The following is a 24,862-nucleotide window of genomic DNA, read 5'->3' on the forward strand; positions in this document are numbered from 1 at the left end:
GGGGCTGTATATAAAATAATCATGAGGGGGCTGTTTATTATATAACCATGGGGGGGCTGTATATAAAATAACCATGAGGGGCTGTATATAAAATAACCATGAGGGGGCTGTATATAAAATAACCATGAAGGGGCTGTATATAATATAACCATGGGGGGGGGCTGTATATAAAATAACCAGGGGGGGGCGGTATATAAAATAACCATGAGGGGGCTGTATATAATATAACCATGAGGGGGCTGTATATAAAATAACCATGAGGGGGCTGTATATAATATAACCATGGGAGGGGGGCTGTATATAAAATAACCATGAGGGGGCTGTATATAAAATAACCATGAGAGGGCTGTATATAAAATAACCATGAGGGGGCTGTATATAATATAACCATGGGGGGGCTGTATATAAAATAACCATGGGGGGCTGTATATAAAATACCCATGAGGGGGCTGTATATATTATAACCATGAGGCAGCTGTATATAAAAAACCCATGAGGGGGCTGTATATAATATAACCATGGGGGGGCTGTATATAAAATAACCATGGGGGGGCTGTATATAAAATAACCATGAGGCGGCTAAATATAAAATACCCATGAGGGGGCTGTATATAAAATAATCATGAGGGAGCTGTATATAAAATAACTATGAGGGGGCTGTATATAAAATAACCATGAGAGGGCTGTATATAAAATAACCATGAGGGGGCTGTATATAATATAACCATGGGGGGGCTGTATATAAAATAACCATGGGGGGGCTGTATATAAAATAACCATGAGGGGGCTGTATATAATATAACCATGGGGGGGCTGTATATAAAATACCCATGAGGGGGCTGTATATAAAATAACCATGAGGGGGCTGTATATAATATAACCATGGGGGGGGGGCTGTATATAAAATAACCATGAGGGGGCTGTATATAATATAACCATGGGGGGGCTGTATATAAAATAACCATGAGGGGGCTGTATATGATATAACCATGGGGGGGCTGTATATAAAATAACCATGAGGGGGCTGTATATAAAATAACCATGGGGGGGCTGTATATAAAATAACCATGAGGCGGCTAAATATAAAATACCCATGAGGGGGCTGTATATAAAATAATCATGAGGGAGCTGTATATAAAATAACTATGAGGGGGCTGTATATAAAATAACCATGAGAGGGCTGTATATAAAATAACCATGAGGGGGCTGTATATAATATAACCATGGGGGGGCTGTATATAAAATAACCATGGGGGGGCTGTATATAAAATAACCATGAGGGGGCTGTATATAATATAACCATGGGGGGGGGGCTGTATATAAAATACCCATGAGGGGGCTGTATATAAAATAACCATGAGGGGGCTGTATATAATATAACCATGGGGGGGGGGCTGTATATAAAATAACCATGAGGGGGCTGTATATAATATAACCATGGGGGGGCTGTATATAAAATAACCATGAGGGGGCTGTATATGATATAACCATGGGGGGGCTGTATATAAAATAACCATGAGGGGGCTGTATATAAAATAACCATGAGGGGACTGTATATAATATAACCATGGGAGGGGGGCTGTATATAAAATAACCATGAGGGGGCTGTATATAATATAACCATGAGGGGGCTGTATATAAAATACCCATGAGGGGGATCTATATAAAATAACCACAAGGGGCTGTATATAAAATATCCATGAGGGGGCTGTATATAAAATAACCATGAGAGGGCTGTATATAAAATAACTACGAGAGGACTGTATATAAACTAACCATGACCCATGAGGGGGCTGTATATGTAATACCCATGAGGGGGCTGTTTGGGATTGATACAAAGTTAGCCCCCCCCCCACATGAAGCTGTGGGACATGACAACAAGGCCTAGTGTGACTTCTCATGGATCTATATCCAGCCACACATTGGACATCTGTTATTCCTCCCGACTCTTCAAGAATAATCCAACATGGCCGATCCTTCTATTCATTGGTGTGAGACTCGCCCCCCTCCCCAGATTCACCCTAATGATAATTGGCCGAAAAGCTTGAGTTTCTATATTATTTACGGCTCAATGTTTCCAATTTATGTCTCTTACATTCCATGATTCTGTTTACTATGTTATTTTCCATCGCGCTCTTGTAATTCCGTGAAGCGGCGACACGGAGCGGTGATATATGACTTGTATCAGGGATGTGGGGCGGGGGAGGGGGCAGCTATATTCTTTTAACCTTATTAAAAAGCAGAATTTACATTTCAGCTTTTTTCGTTGACGTCTTGAGAGACGGATGATCAAACATCCAGGAAATGAAGGCTGCTGCCGGTGCGGCTAATGGGCACGTTTTTAGAGGTAAAAATTTTCATAAAATACATAAGTTTAAAAAAATTGGGGGGGGGGGGAAGAATGGAACACATACAAATCTGCTGAACATCCCTAAATTTACATGTCAAATACCAACAAAGATTAACTAAGGAATACAGAGACCTTGGATACGACCACACATGTGCTAAATACCATTTCATGTGATGACTAAATAGTACAGAGACCTAGGATACGACCACACATGTGCTAGATATCATTACATGTTATGATTATATAATACAGAGACCTAGGATACGACCACACATGTGCTGAATACCATTACATGTGATGACTAAATAATACAGAGACCTAGGATACGACCACACGTGCTGAATACCATTACATGTGATGACTAAATAATACAGAGACCTAAGATACAACCACACATGTGCTGAATATCATTATATGTTATGATTATATAATACAGGGACCTAGGATACGACCACACATGTGCTGAATAACATTACATGTGATGACTAAATAATACAGAGACCTAGGATACGACCACACGTGCTGAATACCATTACATGTGATGACTAAATAATACAGAGACCTAGGATACGACCACACATGTACTGAATACCATTACATGTGATGACTAAATAATACAGAGACTTAGGATACAACCACGCATGTACTGAATACCATTATATGTGATGACTGAATAATACAGAGACCTAGGATACGACCATACATGTACTGAATACTATTATACGTGATGACTAAATAATACAGAGACCTAGGATACGACCACACATGTACTGAATACCATTATACGTGATGACTAAATAACATAGAGACCTAGGATACGACCACACATGTACTGAATACCATTATATGTGATGACTGAATAATACAGAGACCTAGGATACGACCATATATGTACTGAATACCATTATACATGATGACTGAATAATACAGAGACTTAGGATACGACCACACATGTACTGAATACCATTATACGTGATGACTAGAGATGGGCGAATCGATTCTAATGATTCTAACTTCGGTTAGAATTTCAGGAAAAATTCGATTTGTCACGAAGCCGAAGTTTATGCTGATTCGCGCGAAGAAAGTTGTTTTTTTCCCCTTATGTTCTGCGAGAACAACGTGTTACATGGGGCAGAGAACTCTGGGAAGGAGAAAGGAACACCCCCGATGACATCTGCAGACCTGTAAGCCAATCAGTGACCGGCAGGCTTATGTGATGTCACACAGCCCTATAAAACCCAGCCATTTTCTATCTCAGCACTTCACACTTCATGTTGTAGCGTCCAGCTGCTGCTATTGTACTGTGCGATTCTTGCTGCAATCCCTCGCTGTTCTCTAGGGGGGATCTGTATACCCCAAATAGCAGTTCTATTTAGTGACAAAATCGAATAGGAAGAAATCTGTTTGACATTCATGCATCTGCAGTAGTGAGCTGTCAGTTGTGGGGTATCTGTATAACACATTGCAATACCTTTTGGGGGCTCTAGTTTACAGCCAGATTTACGTGTGAAATCCACATAGTTTATACAGTGATTTTCACAACGTTCTACAACACCCTACAGGCTCTCTGTAGCCAGGAAATGCCTGTTTTTTAACGTGATTCGTTTTGATCCAATTCGGATCGAATCGTATTTTTTAGAAAAATTCGCCGAATCGGGACGAAACGAATTTTAACAAATTCGCCCATCTCTAGTGATGACTAAATAATACTGCCAGACTGTAACTACATGATACCATGGACCGACTCCAGGGATATGTAATAAATTAGTAGTTGGATCATTGCAGTATGTGCTGAGTATTTTCTCACATGAATTTAAGAAAAAGGAAGGAACTGAAATGTCCTCTAAGATAATAGTGGAGACCCCAGAGCAGATAATAGTGGAGACCCCAGAGCAGACAAAAAGAAAAGTGGAGATCCCAGAGCTAATGATAATAATAGTACAGACCCTAGAGCTGATAATAATAAAAGTGGAGACCCCTGAGCAGACAATAATATTAGTGGAGACCACAGAGCTAATAATAATAGTGTAGACCCCAGAGCGTACAATAACAAGTGTGCAGACCCCAGAGCAGACAATAACAGTAGTGGAGATCCCAGAGCTGATAATAATAATAGTGTAGACCCCAAAGCAGACAATAGTGGAGACCCCAGACCAGAAAATAATAATAGTGGAGACCCCAGATCTGATAATAATAGTGGAGACCACAGAGCTTATAATAATAGTGGAGACCCCAGAACATACAATAACAATAGTGGAGACCCCAGAACAGACAATAATAGTAGTGGAGATCCCAGAGCTGATAATAAAAATAGTGTAGACCCCAAAGCAGAGAATAGTGGAGACCCCAGAACAGACAATAATAATAGTGGAGACCCCAGAGCAGATAATAGTGGAGACTCCAGAGCAGATAATAATAGTGGAGACACCAGAGCAGATAATAATAGTGGAGACCCCAGAGCAGACAATAATAGTGGCGACCCCAGAGCAGATAATAGTGGAGACTCCAGAGCAGACAATAATAGTGGAGACACCAGAGCAGATAATAATGGAGACCCCAGAGCAGACAATAATAGTGGAGACCCCAGAGCAGACAATAATAGTGGAGACCCCAGAGCAGACAATAAAAGTGGAGACCCCAGAGCAGATAATAGTGGAGACCCCAGAGCAGATAATAGTGGAGACCCCAGAGCAGACAATAATAGTGGAGACCCCAGAGCAGATAATAGTGGAGACTCCAGAGCAGACAATAATAGTGGAGACACCAGAGCAGATAATAATGGAGACCCCAGACCAGACAATAATAGTGGAGACCCCAGAGCAGACAATAATAGTGGAGACCCCAGAGCAGACAATAATAGTGGAGACCCCAGAGCAGATAATAGTGGAGACCCCAGAGCAGACAATAATAGTGGAGACCCCAGAGCAGATAATAGTGGAGACCCCAGAGCAGACAATAATAATAGTGGAGACCCCAAAGCAGACCATGATAATAATGGAGAGCCCCTAGAGCAGACAATAATAATACTGGAAACTCCCATAGCAGACAAATACTCGAGCCCCCAGAGATGACTTTTAAATATAGCTCTCATTAGGATTTCACTCCACTATGGTAGAGTTTGCAACGGTATATATGTGTCTTGTTAGACAGACATGTATCAGGGATATCATTTAGGTATGTGGAAAAGTTGGGTGATATCCATGGAGGCTTTTACCAAAACAAATACATTGTCTAATATATATTGTCATTATTTAATGATCTCTTCTAGGATCTATAGGATCTACAAACAGCAACTTGCTGACTGTTTCCACATGAAAACAAGCGCTATGGGCTGCCCTCCAGTACCAGGCACAGTCTATTGCTGTCACAATGTGAACACCCAGACTATAATCCTAATTTTTTGATGGGTGGTGATGATACATCCTAATAATAATCCATTAATAATAATAAGCGTGTGATATAGGGAGGTAAAAGCGTTTTCTCCTTCCTAGTGATGTGAACTGCTGTGGTCCCCCATCCAATCCACCAGCCCCCCATCAAGAAAATTGAAGGTGATTTGTGGTCAGGATAAGAAGGATGCATCAGATTTGTGGTTATCTAAGCGTAGGGGCCATGGCGCCTAAACAGCACTTTAGGACCTATCCAATTTCCCTTATACAGCAGCAGGGGATGGATATGCCATTACTATTCCCTGCCAAAGCAGATTCCTTCCTCATCCGCATAGACACTTGTCATATGGAACGTGCCGGAATCCATAGACTATAATGAGATTACATTTTGAAAAAATGGGTCCATCCATCTGATTTGATGCCGCTATATAAATAAAGATTATTTTTATTATATTATCCACAAAACAGATAATATGGTTGAACTGGACTGTGTTATACTCTAGTCACATCCGTAGCTGCTGCTGGTCAGTTCTTGAAATTTCAGCTTGTTTCGGAACATATTTGCTCTCAACCGAGAAGTAAAGACAATTGTATCCAGTGCAGGCAACGCTCTGTGAGCTAAACAGCCTGGATTCTAGACTGATACATTGCAGCAAACCAGTAGAGGTATATGTGCAGCTGTTGATGTATTTAGCTCACAGAGCATTGTCTACACTGGATACAATTATATCCGCAAACTGAACACCCTGTACATAGCTAGTCCTGCTCTCAGCTGAGAAGTGGAAACAATTGTATTGTGTCTAGATGATGCTCTGTGAGCTACACAGCCTGAACTACAGGAGGTGAAGCCTCCTCTCTTAGCTCCATTCAAAAATGATTCGCTTTTGGTTGTGGAGTTCCATCTCTACTATGGTTGTGTTTAGGATATTGTATTAGTGAATTCTAGACCACTGACATGTATACATTGGTATCTCAGTTAATCCTGCTCAGTTCCAGCTGCAGCTGTCAATGTGCCTGTGTCTCAGTCTCCTTCACACTCATCCAGCTCCCTCCCCCTCCCCACTTCCTGACATATGCATTGAGCAGGAAGGGGAGAATTAGAGTGCAACCATGAAGGGACATTTAAAGGGGACAAACAATATGAGGGATCCAATTATGAGGAACCAGGAATATGAAGAGGATCCATGCTGTCAACTAAGAATGAGAGGGGAGACATACAAGGGACTAAGATTTTTAGAGGGCTTAAAGGGAACCTGTCACTAAAGCCATTACAGCTGCAGTGCAAATCTGTCTTTCTGCTTTCTCTAAGCATTTACATTACGATATAATTGTTTGTTATAACTTACCTTGCACCATGACAGAATCCTCTGTGTAGTCCCAGGGGTTGGGCTTTGGTTTGGATGCATTTCAAAGAACAACATAAGACTTGTCTGTGCTGCAGACTGCTCCACTCTTGGCACCCACCTCCTGTCCTGTAAAGCTCTTCCCTCGTGCTCCTTCACAGAGGTCAAAGCCTGGTGAGCTGAAATCAGCGGGGGAGGAGCTGTACAGGAGCACAAAGGTGGGGGCTGGGAGCTGAGGAGTCTGCAGCACAGACAAGTCACATGTTTTTTTTTTTTTAAATGCATCCAAACCAAAGCCCAACCCCTGGGACTACACAGAGCATTCTGTCAGGGTGCAAGGTAAGTTATAACACACAATTATATTGTGAAATGGATGATTCACTATGACGACTAAGAGAGAGAGAGGAGACAACCTACAAGATGGTTATGACAGGTGTGTAGTATCAGGACGGTTTCATTAGAACTAGTTTGAATCGCGTCCATCCTAATACTCTAATGTAACCGGGCAGAAAGCACTTTGTGGCCGCTGCTATAGTCTGAGCTCTACTCTCTCCAGTGTGTGAGAATAATGTAACAATACAAGCAGATGACTGCGACATTCCTCCACTGCGCACCTTTACACATTTGAATAAACCCTCAGGCGATATGTTTTTTGGAAATTCTGTTTAGGAAGTAAAAGTCAAGCAATAAATTTGATATTGACACATGGAAACTTGAGGGAAACTTGAGGGACTTCAATATAATAATTATAGATCGGATTCAGGTACAAGAAGCAATGACATCACATTGCACAATGAATAAATGGGTCAGGACTAGTTATTATTAATTATTATTTAAAGCTCAAATATACCCTATTTTCTTTTATATGTCCATTTTGTTATATGATAGTAGTTTGCCTGCTTGCAGCCACCACCAGGGGGAGCTCTATGAAGATGGATATATGAAAACTAAACATCCTCCCCAGCTTTAGTGTATACATAGAGATAGCTGACCCCCCAATGGACTTCTTAATCCATATTGAGAAGAGGCTTAGACATAATTGACAACTCCTACTAGATCTCTCTCCAAACTATCCACAATCTGCTCGGCTCTCCCTGCTCTATCTTATGCTGCCTGCAGATAGGACGCTATGTACAATATGTTGAGTTCTTTCTGCTCTATTACATGCTGCCTGCAAATAGGACACTATGCACAATCTAATAAACTCCTCCTGCTCTATAACATGCTGCCTTTAGAAAGGACACTATGTACAATTTGTTAATCTCCTCCTGCTCTATAACATGCTGCCTGCAGACAGGACATTATGTACAATCTGCTCAGCTCCTCCTGCTCTATAACATGCTGCCTGCAGACAGGACATTGTGTACAATCTGCTCAGCTCCTCCTGCTCTATAACATGCTGCCTGCAGATAGGACACTATGTACAATCTGCTCAGCTCCTCCTGCTCTATAACATGCTGCCTGCAGATAGGACACTATGTACAATCTGCTCAGCTCCTCCTGCTCTATAACATGCTGCCTGCAGACAGGACATTGTGTACAATCTGCTCAGCTCCTCCTGCTCTATAAAATCCTGTCCGCAGAACGGAAACTACATGAAATCTGCACAGCTCCTCCTGCTCTATGACATGCTGCCCAAAGGAAGGATGCTATGTACAATTCGCTCAGCTCCTTTTGCTCTATTACATGCTATCTGCAAATAGGACACTATGTACAATATTAATATAACATGCTGCCTGCAGAAAGGACACTATATACAACCTGCTCAGCTCCTCCTGCTCTATAACATGCTGCCTGCAGATAGGACACTATGTACAATGTGCTCAGCTCCTCCTGCTCTATAACATGCTGCCTGCAGAAAGGACACTATATACAATCTGCTCAGCTCCTCCTGCTCTATAACATGCTGCCTGCCGATAGGGCACTATATACAATCTGCTCAGCTCCTCCTGCTCTATAACATGCTGCCTGCCTATAGGGCACTATATACAATCTGCTCAACTCCTCCTGCTCTATAACATGCTACCTGCAGATAGAGTGCTATGTACAATCTGCTCCACTCCTCCTGATTTATAATATGCTGCCTGCAGAAAGGACACTATGTACAATCGGCTCACCTCCTTGTGCTCTATTACATGCTGCCTGCAGATAGAGCACTATGTACAATCTGCTCCGCTCCTCCTGCTCTATAACATACTGCCTGCAGAAAGGACACTATATATAATCTGCTCACCTCCTTGTGCTCTATAACATGCTGCCTGCAGATAGAGCACTATGTACAATCTGCTCCGCTCCTCCTGCTCTATAACATGCTGCCTGCAGATAGGGCACTATATACAATCTGCTCAGCTCCTCCTGCTCTATAACATGCTGCCTGCAGATAGGACACTATACACAATCTGCTCACCTCCTTGTGATCTACATTACACAAGCTGAACCTCAGACAGCATTTTCAATGTTGTTAATCTCTGTTAATGTCATTTTTTACCCTCTAAATATGAAATTCCCTGTAATACCTCCGCTTGCTGGGTATGACGCCCATCTCCTCGCTGTCTCCGTCCAGCAGGACTCTTCTGGCTTGCCACCATTCATCATCCGATGCATTGATAACGTGTAGGATGTCTCCATATCTGAAGCTGAGGCCTTGGCTCGGGAGACCACTGTCCTTGCTCTTATCGTAGTCAAACATGGCTCTGAAAGAGAAGACAAAGACGTCTCAGCAACACAATGCTCCATTCTCATTCAGCTGTCACATATTCCCAATGTATTACCATTAGAGAGGTAGATGGGGGTTTATAAAACTAGCAACTTGAATATCTCAAGTTTAATGTTTCCATAGTTACAGACTACAAACAATCCTTGTGTAGTCGGATTCTGCAGTTATGAGTTTCCCTCTTGCAATCTGTTCCCTTCTCACCTACAAGAACAGGACTCCGAAGGAAGTGGTGAACCACATAGCTGTATATCCTACATTTTGTGGTTTTGTGTTTACAGCTCTAATGCAGGTCACTGTGTCTCCATGGTTACAGACTACAAATAAACCCGGTGTAGTCTGATACTGAAGTTATGCGTAATTCCTTTTTACTATCTGTCCCCTACCTCTAGAACAAGTACACAGCTACATGGGTAGGAGTACACCACATAATTATGTGTCTTACATCTTATAGTTTTGCGTTTACATCTCATCTGCAGATTTATGTTTATCCAGGGTTATAGATAATGGACTGATTTTCAGTAAGACAATTCTTCAGTCACAGTGTCTTCCCATTATCTAAAACAAGCCTAATCATTAAATCAGGTGTAAATCAGGTTGAGATTAAATGGAGTGAGACATTAATGCAGCACCTGACTACATAGGGTTCATTTGTAGTCTGTAACCATGGAGACTGGGGTATAATTACATGGTAGTAGCCATAGTAGCTGCTATGGGGCCCTCAGTGTCAGGGGGCCCAGCCATCCAACCTGCAACATTAAAGGATTGAGCATGTTCTCATTATATAGATATTGGGGGTCATTTACTAAGGGCCCGATTCGCGTTTTCCCAATGTGTTACCCGAATATTTCCGATTTGTGCCGATTTCCCCTGTATTGCCCCGGGATTTTGGCGCACGCGATCGGATTGTGGCGCATCGGCGCCGGCATGCACGCGACGGAAATTGGGGGGCGTGGCCGAATCCAGCACAGAGAACGCGCCGCTGGATCGCGAACGGACCGGGTAATTAAATCTGCCCCATTATGCTGTACATTGTATATAGCAGGACCTTCCTCAGTACACAGCAGGCATCAGCAGCTCAGAACAAATATCTGGGGAGGAGACAGCAGGACAAGGAATCTCTCATCTCTGCTTCATGCTCTCTACTTCCCTGATATGGTCAGAAGCTACTAAGATAAGTAAGTACATACATGTGTATGACTGTATAAATGTATGTGTGTATATGCTATATGTGTGTTTATGGTGTGCATATACTGTGTATCTGCTGCATGTATCTATGTATGTATGTGCTATATGTATGTGTGTATATGGTGTGCATATGCTGTGTATCTGCTGCATGTGTGTATGTGTGTATTTGTATGTGTGTATTGCGTGCATATACATACATGCAGTAGATACACAGCATATGCACACCATACACACATACAAATACACACATACACACATGCAGTAGATACACAGCATATGCACACCATACACACAAACACACATGCAGCAGATACACAGCAAATGCACACCATACACACATAAAAATACACTTATGCATACAAGCAGTAGATACACAACATAAGTGTATTTGTATTTTTATATAATGTGCATATGCTGTGTATCTACTTCATGTATGTATGTGTGTATATGATGTGCATATGCTGTGTATCTGACCCATGTATTCATGTGCTATATGTATGTGTGTATATGGTGTGCATATGTTGTGTATCTGCTGTATGCATGTGTGTATTTGTATGTGTGTACGCTGTGCATATGCTGTGTATCTGCTGCATGTATGTGTGCATCATATACTGCATGTATGTATCAGTCTATTTGTATGTGTGTATGGTGTGCATATGCGGTGTATCTGCTGCATGTATGTATGTGTGTATATGATGTGCATATGCTGTGTATCTGACCCATGTATTCATGTGCTATATGTATGTGTGTACGCTGTGCATATGCTGTGTATCTGCTGCATGTATGTGTGTATGTATGAGTGTATATGGTGTGCATCATATACTGCATGTATGTATCAGTCTATTTGTATGTGTGTATGGTGTGCATATGCGGTGTATCTGCTGCATGTATGTATGTGTGTATATGGTGTGCATATGCTGTGTATCTGCTCCATTTATGTATGTATGTGTGTATTTGTATTTGTGTATATGGTGTGCATATGCTGTATGTATGTGTGTGTGTATATGTTGTATTTGTGTTTTCATCTCCAGCATGTAAGGCATGGTGTGTATATTTGCATCTATGTGTATATAGATATGTGTATATAGATACTGTATGCATGTGTGTATTTATTGTATGTGTGAATGTTGTGTGTGCGCATGGTGTGTATATTATGTGTACATGCTGCATGGATGAGTGTGTAGATGTATATATCTACATAAATCTTTGTATAAGAGCTGTATACTGTACATAAAACTAATATCACTTTGAATGAAGATTTTACTAAGAAATGTCATAAAAAACAGCAAAAAAAGTGAGTTTCAAATACTTTTGCCCTTCTTACCCCTCCTAATTCTAGAAATGTATGAGATCCAAAGTCTCCTCCTTCCGAGGTAACAGATGTATCTATAAAATGTGTCGTCGATATCTCTCGCCTCACGGTCACCGAGCCCCAAGGAGACGCTGGGGAAGTAGTACTTTACTGCCACCAACACCCATAGCAATTAAGGGACTTGCCTGGGTCATAAAGTAAATGTGATTCTCCTTCAGTCGCGCGGACGAGCTCACAAACAGAACGGCATTAAAGACTCCCGGAGGAGAGACGCCGGTGAGATCCAGTAACGACAACGAGCTTAACGATTTACAATATGTTTCTTATGTAGGGGGTACTAGCCCTGCTAACCGTGTATCTTCAGTCTCTGGAAGCTCCTCCGTTCCTTAAAGAAGACGTATCCATGCATGGAAGCACATGGTCTACATGGTCTCATACCAGAAAATAGTATTGTGCAATCATTGTGAATTCCGTTTTGTGTACACAGCTCCTATGCAGAACTATGTGTCTCCATGGTCACAGACTGCATAGAGTGATCTCGTAGTCATATTCACTTACATGCGTCCCCTATATGTTTTGTTAATAGACAGTTAGGGAGTATTTGACCATGTATCTTAGTGGCCAACCATGAAACCTAAAAAAAAAAACCCAGAGCACAGCTACTAACAATAATATAATCAAGGGGAGAGCCTTGAAAGAAAAGCATTCGGCTTTGGAGGACTTGGAATGACCAAGTTACAGATTTTACTTGAATTATTGCAGTGTAATTCCACCTGTTGACTGTAGAGGGTGCTGTAGGTAAAACAGGTGGACAATCACTTCCTCTTGTGGCGATCACCGTTTACAGCCCCCAGAGGAAGCTGCTTTTATAACGGGTGTATCTATGTGGCACAAGGTACAATAACATTTTTTGTTAGAGGTTTGGACTGATCTCATACTGCTCCCTGCTTGGGATTTGTTACAACTGTATGTAGACCAGTAAACTACAAGGGGGGGGGGGGGGGTCCACTTTCAGCAAATAATGAATGCTCGTAAAGGGGTTTTTCCCTAATACAGTCCGACAAAATAATTACCAAAATTTTTTAAAAAAATGCAATTAAAAAATAAATAAATAAAAAAAAACTAATACAATCATACAATAAATAATAATAATACAAAAAAACCACCACAACAATACAAAATAAAAAAAAGTCTAAAAACATAAAATATATAAAAACTAACTAATAAAATAGATATATAAATACATAAATTGAAAGAAAAAACAATAAGATAAAATATAAAAAAAATAAGTCCACATGGAAATTAGGAGAGGAGGCATTTTATTCGAGGAGCAAGGCGCTACCCTGCACATCTTCCCCATCTTACTCTATGAAGCGCTATAATTTAAGAACCCAGGGAAAGCTGGGTAATAACTGACAACGATGACTCAAGGACTGGAAATTTTCTGATCCTTAAAGGACATCGACCATCAGGATTATGGATTACAAACCAAGTACACTTACATGCAGGTGGGTGCCCACTTTATTAGGATCCACTCCCCTTTAAGCTATTTATGCCTTTGTTTTCACGAAAATAAGCTTCAAAATGAGCCTGAGGGGCTCCACACTCCATAGAAGTTAACGGAGCCTGGAGCATCTTAGGCTCATTTGCATAGTTTTTAAAGCATATATTCTTAAAAATCAATGGCATAAGAAGAGCAGATTCTGATAAAGGGGGCACACACCAGCATGTAAGTGTATTTGGTTTATAATCCATGATCCTGATGGTAAATTTCCTTGAAAGATGTACAAAATCTGGTCTTTGATCCAGCATTACTTTCATATGATTCTCCTATTTCAGATTGATGGAACCTACAGAATTTATAACTTCATGAATATAATTCCAGGTCTACAGTTCAGACTGATACTAATACAAGTAAATGGACATATTACATGATACCGGCTGTTCAACTACTATTGAAGTGAATAGGTGCTGAATTGGTGGTCAAAGGAAGTACCTGGCACCCACCACTATACTGGGAACGGAGATTGAGGGCTGCCCAGCTACCCACCCACATGAGAGCAGGGGAGACGTGGGACCTCCAAACTGGACATGAGTGTAGGTCGTAGACATGGGACCCAGCTACCCACCCACATGAGAGCAGGGGAGACGTGGGACCTCCAAACTGGACATGAGTGTAGGTCGTAGACTTGGGACCCAGCTACCCACCCAGATGAGAGCAGGGGAGACGTGGGATCTCCAAACTGGACATGAGTGTAGGTCCTAGACATGGGACCCAGCTACACACCCAGATGAGAGCAGGGGAGACGTGGGACCTCCAAACTGGACATGAGTGTAGTTCGTAGACATGGGACCCATCTACTCACCCACATGAGAGCGGGGAGACGTGGGACCTCCAAACTGGACATGAGTGTAGGTCGTAGACATGGGACCCAGCTACTCACCCACATGAGAGCAGGTGAGACGTGGGACCTCCAAACTGGACATGAGTGAAGGTCATAGACATGGGACCAAGCTACCCACCCACATGAGAGCAGGGGAGACGTGGGGCCTCCAAACTGGGCATGAGTGTAGGTCGTAGACATGGGACCCAGCTACCCACCCACATGAGAGCAGGGGAGACGTGGGACCTCCAAACTGGACATGAGTGTAGGTCGTAGACTTGGGACCCAGCTACCCACCCAGATAAGAGCAGGGGAGACGTGGGATCTCCAAACTGGACATGAGTGTAGGTCGTAGACATGGGACCCAGCTACACACCCAGATGAGAGCAGGGGAGACGTGGGACCTCCAAACTGGACATGAGTGTAGTTCGTAGACATGGGACCCATCTACTCACCCACATGAGAGCGGGGAGACGTGGGACCTCCAAACTGGACATGAGTGTAGGTCGTAGACATGGGACCCAGCTACTCACCCACATGAGAGCAGGTGAGATGTGGGACCTCCAAACTGGACATGAGTGAAGGTCATAGACATGGGACCCAGCTACCCACCCACATGAGAGCAGGGGAGACGTGGGGCCTCCAAACTGGGCATGAGTGTAGGTCGTAGACATGGGACCCAGCTACCCACCCACATCAGAGCAGGGGAGACGTGGGGCCTCCAAACTGGGCATGAGTGTAGGTCGTAGACATGGGACCCAGCTACCCACCCAGATGAGAGCAGGGGAGACGTGGGGCCTCCAAACTGGACATGAGTGTAGGTCGTAGACATGGGACCCAGCTACCCACCCACATCAGAGCAGGGGAGACGTGGGGCCTCCAAACTGGACATGAGTGTAGGTCGTAGACATGGGACCCAGCTACCCACCCACATCAGAGCAGGGGAGACGTGGGGCCTCCAAACTGGACATGAGTGTAGGTCGTAGACATGGGACCCAGTTACCCACCCACATGAGAGCAGTGGAGATGTGGGGCCTCCAAACTGGGCATGAGTGTAGGTCGTAGACATGGGACCCAGTTACCCACCCACATGAGAGCAGGGGAGACGTGGGACCTCCAAACTGGACATGAGTGTAGGTCGTAGACATGGCACCCAGCTACCCACCCACATGAGAGCAAGGGAGACGTGGGACGTCCAAACTGGACATGAGTGTAGGTTGTAGACATGGGACCCAAACCTGTCACAAAATAGTTGTCATACACACCTTAAATCAATGAATGCTGAATTCTGGACTGGACATGCCCTTTAAGGATTAACTTTTCTTCATAAATAAAGATGGAAAAATTCCAAAATAACCAGAAATCTCACTTGTTAGTCATATCTCGTGACCACATGATCAGCCGCTTCTTATTACCAGGAGATTGGTCCCTCACCGCCATAATGATTAATGGAGTACGGAGCCAGAGTAGACGGTAATATACAAAGCGGGAATACAGCGAATGGTCAGACACCATGAAAAGATGGATGTTTGGTGCTTACTAAGTAACGCAAGCGGAGCGAGGGCTCGGGGCTGTCATTTTTATTCTTTTAATAGAAACTGGGACATAACCTTGAGACAAACGTATCTAAGATTTATACACCCGGCGGAAGATAAGAGGCCAAGAGGATATCTACGGAACGTCTCCATGTGCCGGAAAATCCACCATGACGGCCTATAGACAGGGAAGCGCGGTCCAGAGCAAAGAGACTATATCCAAAGTTACGTAGATAACATTCCAGGAAGAGAAATATTGAATATACATATAAACATGTATTTTTTGTCTCTCCTGAATACTGCCATACAGTGAGAAATAATACTTCCATACAGTGAGAAATAATACTGCCATACCTCTACCTGATATTAACACTCACCTGTGTTGATGGGTCTGATCCCTACTTATGTTGCATGTACAATAAAAAGCTCTTGCCAACTGTCTTGAGTAGGCGGAGTGTGCAAAACCACACCCCAGACTGGGGGGTGGCTAACAGTCCGGAGTGGGACTTACACATCCCTATTTTACCAACTGTAAATATGTCAAGAACACAAATATATCCCACTCAATGGCAATATGGTGGCATCTACTTGACATAAACCTCAGAGGATTGTCTAGACTGGATACACTGTAACAAAGCTCACTGATCCAATGCTTACCGATACCTCCTGGTTCCATTTTAATACATAGGATATGCCTCCTCAGCCAATCACTGAATGAGGTAATTCACCAGGGCCAGTGATTGGCTGAGCAAGCATTTCCTGTGTATCAAGATGGAACCAGGAAGTAGAGGCCAGTAGAGACCAAGTTAGGTTTGGCACTCAAATTACTGGAGATTGGGTTAATTGGGTTACAAATATTCCTATTTTAAATAAAGTTGATGTGTTTTTGACAAAATATGTGCACAACTTGGTCAATCCCTTTTTGCATATGGTAAAAACGATTGGCCCAAGGTTTAATGTTATCCCCTACCCAAGTTCTAGGATATAACAAGCTGTGTAGGCTTCATTAAGACGGATGAATGTGAACAAATGGTGTTTGGAGTTGGGCCCCCACCCATCCGCATGTTTTCCCTTACCCTGGGAAATTTTGACCAAATTTTGGCTTTAAAAACTAAACTTTTTTATAGGGGTTGTTTCAGTTCCAATTTGAAAATAAGCCATAATACCTGTTTTTGGGTGGAGTTTGCATAAGCTCCGCCCCTTTTTGAGCAAGCCTTAACCAAATTTGCCAGGATCATTACCGAGATTCCGAGAATTCAAAACCATCCGGAAAATTTGGCAGTGTGGTTTCAGCCCTGTTTTCCGGAACTTTCTGTTCTCTATGGCGGGATGTCTGTTTTTGTGATGATTTGGCCGTATATATATTTTTTTTAAGTTGCAGAACTTTTTCCCGTCTTTGATGATTAAACTTCATTTACATAAAATAATTTTCTACAATTGTTTTTAATGAAAGCTGAATGCTTTCTGCTTAGAATACAAAACCGCTCCGATCCGTGCCCCAGACGCATCAATGTTCTGTGGCTCCAAACACTTTGAAAGCTGCAGTTAAAATTTGATAAGCTATTAAAAGGTAAAACATTAATATTCATAAAAAAATATGCAAATATGACATTTTTTATGAACAAAGGAATAAAAGGGAATGCGTTGGAAGCTCCGGAGTACATGGAATTGTAAAACGTCTTGCAGTCAATACCAGCTGTCTACACATGGGAGGGGGTGGGGGGGGGCACAGGGTGACTAGAGAACCAATGAGGCGCTTGACAATATTTAGAGAGACAGTCCTGCACTCTGTCCTAGACAAGGACACAATAGATTGCTGCTGCCTGATGGAATTCTCCAGAATTCGACTGTAGAGCTAGCACAGGAAGTGGCAGTTACACTCAAGTCAGTTCTGATTGGCTGTTTAAAAGTAACTTCCTGTTAAAAGAGTAGAAGGAAGTAGGACAACTGAAATGGGACATTTGTTAGATTTTAGAGCATGTATAGATGAAGAGTTATAGCTGGGTGGGCACTGCTATATATGGTTTTTGCTATGTGGTTGGCAATTTTTTGGGTAAACTTAATGGTATATCATTTTTGCCCTAGACTATTTGACCTGTACCATTGTAAGTGGATAAAGGGGGGTTTTGTTTCAATTCTGGCTCATCGGATCCTAAACCTTGCCTGCTTTTTCTGTATGCCACACCCCTTTCCCGCTCAGTCACACGTTCTCATGAGAGAAGTTAAAGTATAGGTCTAAAGAACTCAATGAGCGATGTAGACAGTGCGTTGAGCAGCCATAGCCCTTCCTACTCCTGTAACATCACGTGTCCTGCTGCCTTCAGACAGATGGAGGAGGCTGTTAACTCATTACTGTCTGTACACCTCCTCAATCATTACCACTCCCAAATTAGTGGTCATGCAGGAATCCTTGGCACGCCCCTACAACAACTGATGTGGGAGGAGTGATGACCACCAGTGAGTCCTGCTGCATGAAGGTCACCAGCAAACTTGAAGAGTATAATATGAGTGACCATTAAGGCCATATACTTATCCTGTTAAAGTTCGGAATATGTGGCCAACCCCTTTAAGTCAGATAATCACAGATTCTAGTTCAAGCCTATACTACATCAACCTAGAGTGGAAAAAATATTTTATAAAAAAGTCTTGAGGTTTTAAAATTTTTAATAACACTTTTTTAAAATAAAAAAAATTTCGATTTTGAATAGCATTTTTAAAATTAAATATTTTAACATTTTTTAACAGCACTTTCTTAAAATAAAATATTAAAAAGAATTTCAATAGCTCTTTTAAAAAATAAAATATCTTAAAATTTTCAATAGTACTTTTTTAAAATAAAATATTTGAACATTTTTAATTGCACTTTTTTAAAATGAAATGTTTAAAATTTTTAACACACATTTATAACAAGTAGTGAATAAAAATGTAAAACCTCAAGTCTTTTTTTTTTTTTTTTTAGATTTTAGCATTTTCCCAGGTATAAAAAAATACAAAAATAAAAATAAAGCCCTATGGCAGTGATGGCAAACCTTTTAGAGGCCGAGTGCCCAAACTACAACAAAGACCCGCTTATTTATCGCAAAGTGCCGACACAGAAATTTAATTTGTGATTTATACTCCCTTCTATGTCTCAGTTGTCATTGATACCAGCACCTGAGGACACCAATAAGCAGAAAATAGTCCCAGGTAGAGCTGTCACTTTAAAATAGCTCTGTGCAAAGCAAGTCCTGGGCTGTCTGGGACTGCAGGAATATACCTGGAGTCATGTCCGGTGATGGTCTGGGTGCCCACAGAAAGGGCTCCGAGTGCTACCTCTGGCACCAGTGCCATAGGTTAGCCATCACTGCCCTATGGTTTACCAAAGACAAGCAAAACTTATGCTAAAATCACATAGACAATTTGGACAATTGGAAAATAGGGTCTATAGTGGGATCAAGGTGTAATACCAGTCTCAGTCTGTAGACAAAAGGGGCGCTATTTAAAAAAAAATTCTTTTCAGCTTTGTCCAATGCTCATAAAATCTTTTGGCTCTAGTATCATATTACCAGGATGGCGGCATCACATCACAGCATTGTTCTAGTGAAAAACAAGACAAAAACAATACAAATGACAGAAATGAGAAATTCTAGGCATTTTTTCAGGTCCATTGAATTTTGAAAATTGCTGTGTTGTTCGCATTTATAATCCACGGTACAACTAATTACGTGTAACATTTTCGATGCGGAGTTGTCCGTGGAGAAGAGGGAACAAAATAAATCTTCGGAGAGAGAGAGCGCTGCGGCGCCGAGTTCTATTTCGAGCAGTAGAGACGTAACCCCTTCTCACACAGAACAACCGGCAGCAGTACAGTCATCTCTCGGCCGCTGGAGGACACACAATAAACACAATGGAGAAATTGTTGTCGAGTGCCTCCGAGCAATCAGACAGAAAATAATAACAAGCACAAAAAAAAATTCTCGTCGTCCTTGGGCTACGACAAATAAAGCTTGTTCCCGCTGTGAAATGGGTGATCACCAATTTTTTTTTTTTAAGTTGCCGAAGGTTGTTTAAAGAGGAAATTTCATCTCGACTGGATTTTCTTTACTTTGTGTAAAAAAAATCTTTAAAAAAATCAATGAACCTAAAAGAGTTATCAACTAGTGTTACTTCTTGAAAACACTCCTACTCTACCTTTCCAATCTTCCTGACCATCCAAAAACAGGAAGGTCCTGGCTTGCTCTGACTCGTTACGTTTTTAGGATGACCCTCCAACCAGTAAACTGGGTTTTAGTCGAGATTCAGCTTACTCCAACCATGTGTCCAGGAGCGGGACCAACATGAGCTCGTGCTCCACCCATGAAGCCTCTGGCACATCCCATATGTTCGATCTTCACAATACAAGGCAAAGTTTTTTTCTCTATTTTTCTGGATTTTAATCGAGACTGTGTGGACCGGTCTTAAACCGTGAGTAGCTCCACAAGGGGCAAACTATGCACCATAAAAAACTTTTTTGTATGAAAGTTGTATAACGCAGCAAGCGACCAGTCAATTCTTGAAGTTGAAGGTGGAAAAATTAGCAAGTGTCAATATCGGAGTGACTCTGGACCAGGAACAAATTGGCTAGGTGATATGGTTAGGTGAAATGGTTAGAGTATCTCTAAACTGGCAAGTGCTATGTTGAGTTCTCAATGTAGAGTAATGGGAACCCAGCAAAAGTGGTCCAAGAATTGTGTTAGAACAGAAGACTAGGGGTGTATAGGTGGAGACTGGTCAGAGTGCCAATGTTGGCCCATGTCAACTGCCAAGCGTAACTACAAGCATAAGCATCAGAAATTAACCATGGAGAAATAGAAGATAGCGGACTGGTCTGATGGGTCACATGTTAAACTATATGGATGACCTAGTTTGTTCCCCAGTTATGGTGTAAGAGAAGGTACTAGAATGCATTTCTGGATGAAGGAACCAGGTGAGTCATTGTGATGGTGAAGGCCAATGGTTGAATCCTGGAGTCCAAAAGTACCAAGTGCAATACATAAAACAGTAACCCACCAAAAGTACCCCAAAGATGGATAACCAGTGAACTGGCAATAGGGTTATGGACGTTATGTGGAGTGAAAGAATGGTCCAATCTCACATAAGAGCTACTGCCCATCAATGAAAGGCCTTGCAATGGGCACATGAGCCTCGTAGCTGGATCATGGCACATTGAAAAATGGCGGAATGGTTTGATGAGTCCCAAGTTACATCTAGTGCATGACCTGGTGCTTATACCAGTTATGGTGAAAGAGAAGACACTAGGACAGTGATAGTGAACCTTTTAGAAACCGAGTGCCCAAACTACAACCAAGACCCACTTATTTATTGCAAAGTGCACAGAAATGTAATTAGTGATTTATACTCCCTGCTCTGGCACAGCTTTCATTGATACCAGCACCCAGAGGACACCAATAAAGCAGAAAATAGAAGGAATTTGGATGATCATTGTAGCTTCCCTCCAGGGTCCCATAAACAGGAAGAATTTTCAGGGCCGGAGCAGGAGCTACAATGATAATCCAGATCTGTCCACACCTTTTCACTCCTCCAGTAGTCCCAGGTAGCACTGTCACTTTAAAATAGCTCTGGGACTGCAGGAAGATAACTGGAGTGCAATAGTGATGGTCTGGGTGCCCACAGAAAGGTCTCTGAGTGCCACCTCTGGCACCCGTGCCATAGGTTCGCCACCACTGCACTAGGAGATATAACAGGAAGAAGTAACCGAAGGAGATAGTATGATGGTCTTGGCCAATGTTCAAATCCTTTAGTTCAAAGATACAAAGTGCACTACATAAAAAGGAACCCACCAAAAGTGGCCCAAAAAAGGACAACCAGTGAACTGACAATAGGATCATGGACATTGAAGATTGTGTGGAGCGAAAGCTAGCTAGAGTTGACTGATCTCGCTACTGGCCAGCACTGAAAGCCCTACAATGGGCACAAGAGCCTCAGAACTGGATCAGCGTATTGGTCTGATGGATTATGTGTTATATCATATGGATGACCTAGTGCAGTGGTGGCGAACCTATGGCACGGGTGGCAGAGGCGGCATTCAGAGCCCTTTTTGTGGCCACCCGGGCCATCGCCCCAGCACACCAGACAAGACTCAAAGACTCTTCCTGCAGTTCCAAGCAACTTAAAAGATGCTGCTTTCAGTCATATTTTGATAGTTACTTCACTACTTGGGACTGTAGGAAGAGGGAGAATTAGACAGGGCCGAATTATCTTCGGAGGACCTCCTGCTGGCCCCACCATTCTCTGTGTACAGAGCGAAGCTGGTAAGAAGCTAAAATGAGGAACATTTTCCATCTTTCTACTGTGTTGCTGTCCTCAGGAGGCCAATATGATTGAAAGTTGTTGAACAGGGAGCAGTAAGTTACTGCTTTAATTTTTGGTTGGCACCTCACGATAAATAAGCAGGGTTTTGGGTTGCAGTTTGGGCACTTGGCCTCTAAAAGGTTCGCCATCACTGTCCTAGTGCGTTTACCAGTTATGGTGAAAGTGAAGGCGCTAGGATACATTAAGGGAAGAAGAAACCAGGGGAGATAGTTTTACAGTCATAAAAGAGGAATCCAGCAAAAGTGGCCAAAAGGTAAAGAACCAGTGAACTGGCAATAGGGTCATGGAAGCTGAAGATTATGTGAAGAGAAAGCTTGCTAGAGTGTTCCAATCTCAAACGAGAGCTAAAGCCCCGTACTGAAATCCCTTGCGATGGGCTCATAAGCATCAGAACCGTATCATGGAACAGTGGGATATGGCGGACTGGTCTGCTGGATAATGTGTTACAGCATGTGGGCAGCTGGCTGTGTACAACACCTGAGGAAGAGCTGGCACCAGCATCCATTATGGGAAGAATGGTTCTCATGGGAATACTTGTGTCCCAACATAATGGTAAATTGATATATTGTATAAATTACCAAAACCCCTTTAATTCCAGGATCAGAAGTGTCTTGAAATAAGAAGATGTTTTTCTCTATAAGATCTGTGTCCAGAACATGACTCACCTAACAAACCGTGACTTGTTTCCATAAATCTAGCAAATGGTCAAAAATGAATCTCCTCTGGTCTTCAGGCTCGAAGTGGAGAGTAAATTATTTCATCACAAGCTCTTTTTAATTTACTTTTGTGATTACCTGTTCTGGAATAATTGACTTTCATGAATTAATTAGTCCGTCGCACACAGCATGAAGAGTAAATCAGGTCTGGAACTTGAAAGGGAATAATTCTCTTGTTGGAGGGAGTGGTGAGGATATTAGATTTGGAGGCCAGAAGATACCATCAAAAGTACATGGAAAACCCTTCTGCTTTGGAGGTTCAGGGTTTAGTGCATTTACCTACATCATGGTTGGCCATATGTAATAGATACATTGGGGGTTATTTACTAAGAGCCCGATTCGCGTTTTCCCGACGTGTTACCCGAATATTTCCAATTTGCGCCGATTGTACCTGAATTGCCCCGGGATTTTGGTGCACGCGATCGGATTGTGGCGCATCGGCGCCGGCATGCACGCGACGGAAATCGGGGGGGCGTGGCCGAACGAAAACCCGACGGATTCGGAAAACCCGCCGCATTTAAAAAGAAAATTGTGTCGCGAAAATTTCACTCACCTTCATCCAGGATAGGCCTATTCTGGTGTATTTCGAAGCATTCCAGCGGACTTCAGCACAGCAGCGCCACCTGGTGGACAGCGGAGGAACTACCATCATAAATCCCGTCCGGACCCGAATCCAGCGCAGAGAACGTGCCACTGTATCGCGAATGGGCCGGGTAAGTAAATCTGCCCCATTATTCTGAAATCATGGCACCCAGCTTTGCTCTACTGAGGAGATTGTCTAAAATAATTAGCCTTCAAAAATCCACGAAGATTCACAAAGGCCATAATTCTTCCAATAGGTGTCTGGTGGGACAGATAACGGGGGAGCTGTAGGTTGTAGTTAAGTAGTTTGACATCACTTATGGAGACCATCTTTTGGGGACTTTTTTTGTGTGCCCTGGACCACGTTCATACTCAAAGATTGCCAAAATGTTACACCACCGTGATACAGTTATAAGACATGTAAGTAACATCATGTGGGGATGGTCTCCTGGCCAGACGCATCTGTCTAGAAACAAATAATTGTACAGGTTATCACTGAGACAAATAACATAACTGAAGGAATCTTGAAAAAAAGCGCTCGTGCATGAGCATATGATGAAATCCCGCCGCCTTGGAGGCATCGAGAGGCTTAGGCCTCCTGATGTATCAAGTAGGTCGGCCATGAAGTATATATTTCTACACCAGGTCCTACAAATATGCACAGCATGTAAACTTTTGCTTGCGGAAGTTCGCTGGCCACAGCAAAGAGGTATGTGCCCACTTCACACCCCCTTGGTATGGAGCTGGCAGGGCTGGCTCCAGGTTTCAGCAGGTGCCCTCAGTGGGCCCCTTTGCAGTAAACTCACATGGCGGCATTAAAAATTCAGAAAGTCTCCTGTTCCCTAAAATATCCCAAACAGCCCCCTCATGGTTATTTTATATAACCCCCCCCCCTAACACCCTATGGATTCATTATGTACTGCCAAAAGTGGGCCCCACTAGCAGCTCTTACCCGGGTATGGCAATTCAGGCACAGAAGTCCTGATAAATGTCACCCAA

The 24,862-nt window shown here is 42.6% G+C and overlaps 1 protein-coding gene across 10 annotated transcripts in view; it reads right to left on the reverse strand.

Annotated features, from left to right (window-relative positions):
* The window catches only part of DLG2 (discs large MAGUK scaffold protein 2), an 860,202-nt gene that overhangs the window by 31,819 nt on the left and 803,521 nt on the right, over positions 1–24,862 (reverse strand). For all 10 annotated transcript variants that reach the window (XM_072134001.1, XM_072134002.1, XM_072134007.1 and 7 more), the window contains one exon: positions 9,599–9,775. In XM_072134001.1, the coding sequence (XP_071990102.1) occupies positions 9,599–9,775 (177 nt within the window). The remainder of the gene's footprint in view (positions 1–9,598; positions 9,776–24,862) is intronic.

This window comes from Engystomops pustulosus, chromosome 2 (genome assembly GCF_040894005.1).
Source record: "Engystomops pustulosus chromosome 2, aEngPut4.maternal, whole genome shotgun sequence".
Taxonomy (NCBI): domain Eukaryota; kingdom Metazoa; phylum Chordata; class Amphibia; order Anura; family Leptodactylidae; genus Engystomops; species Engystomops pustulosus.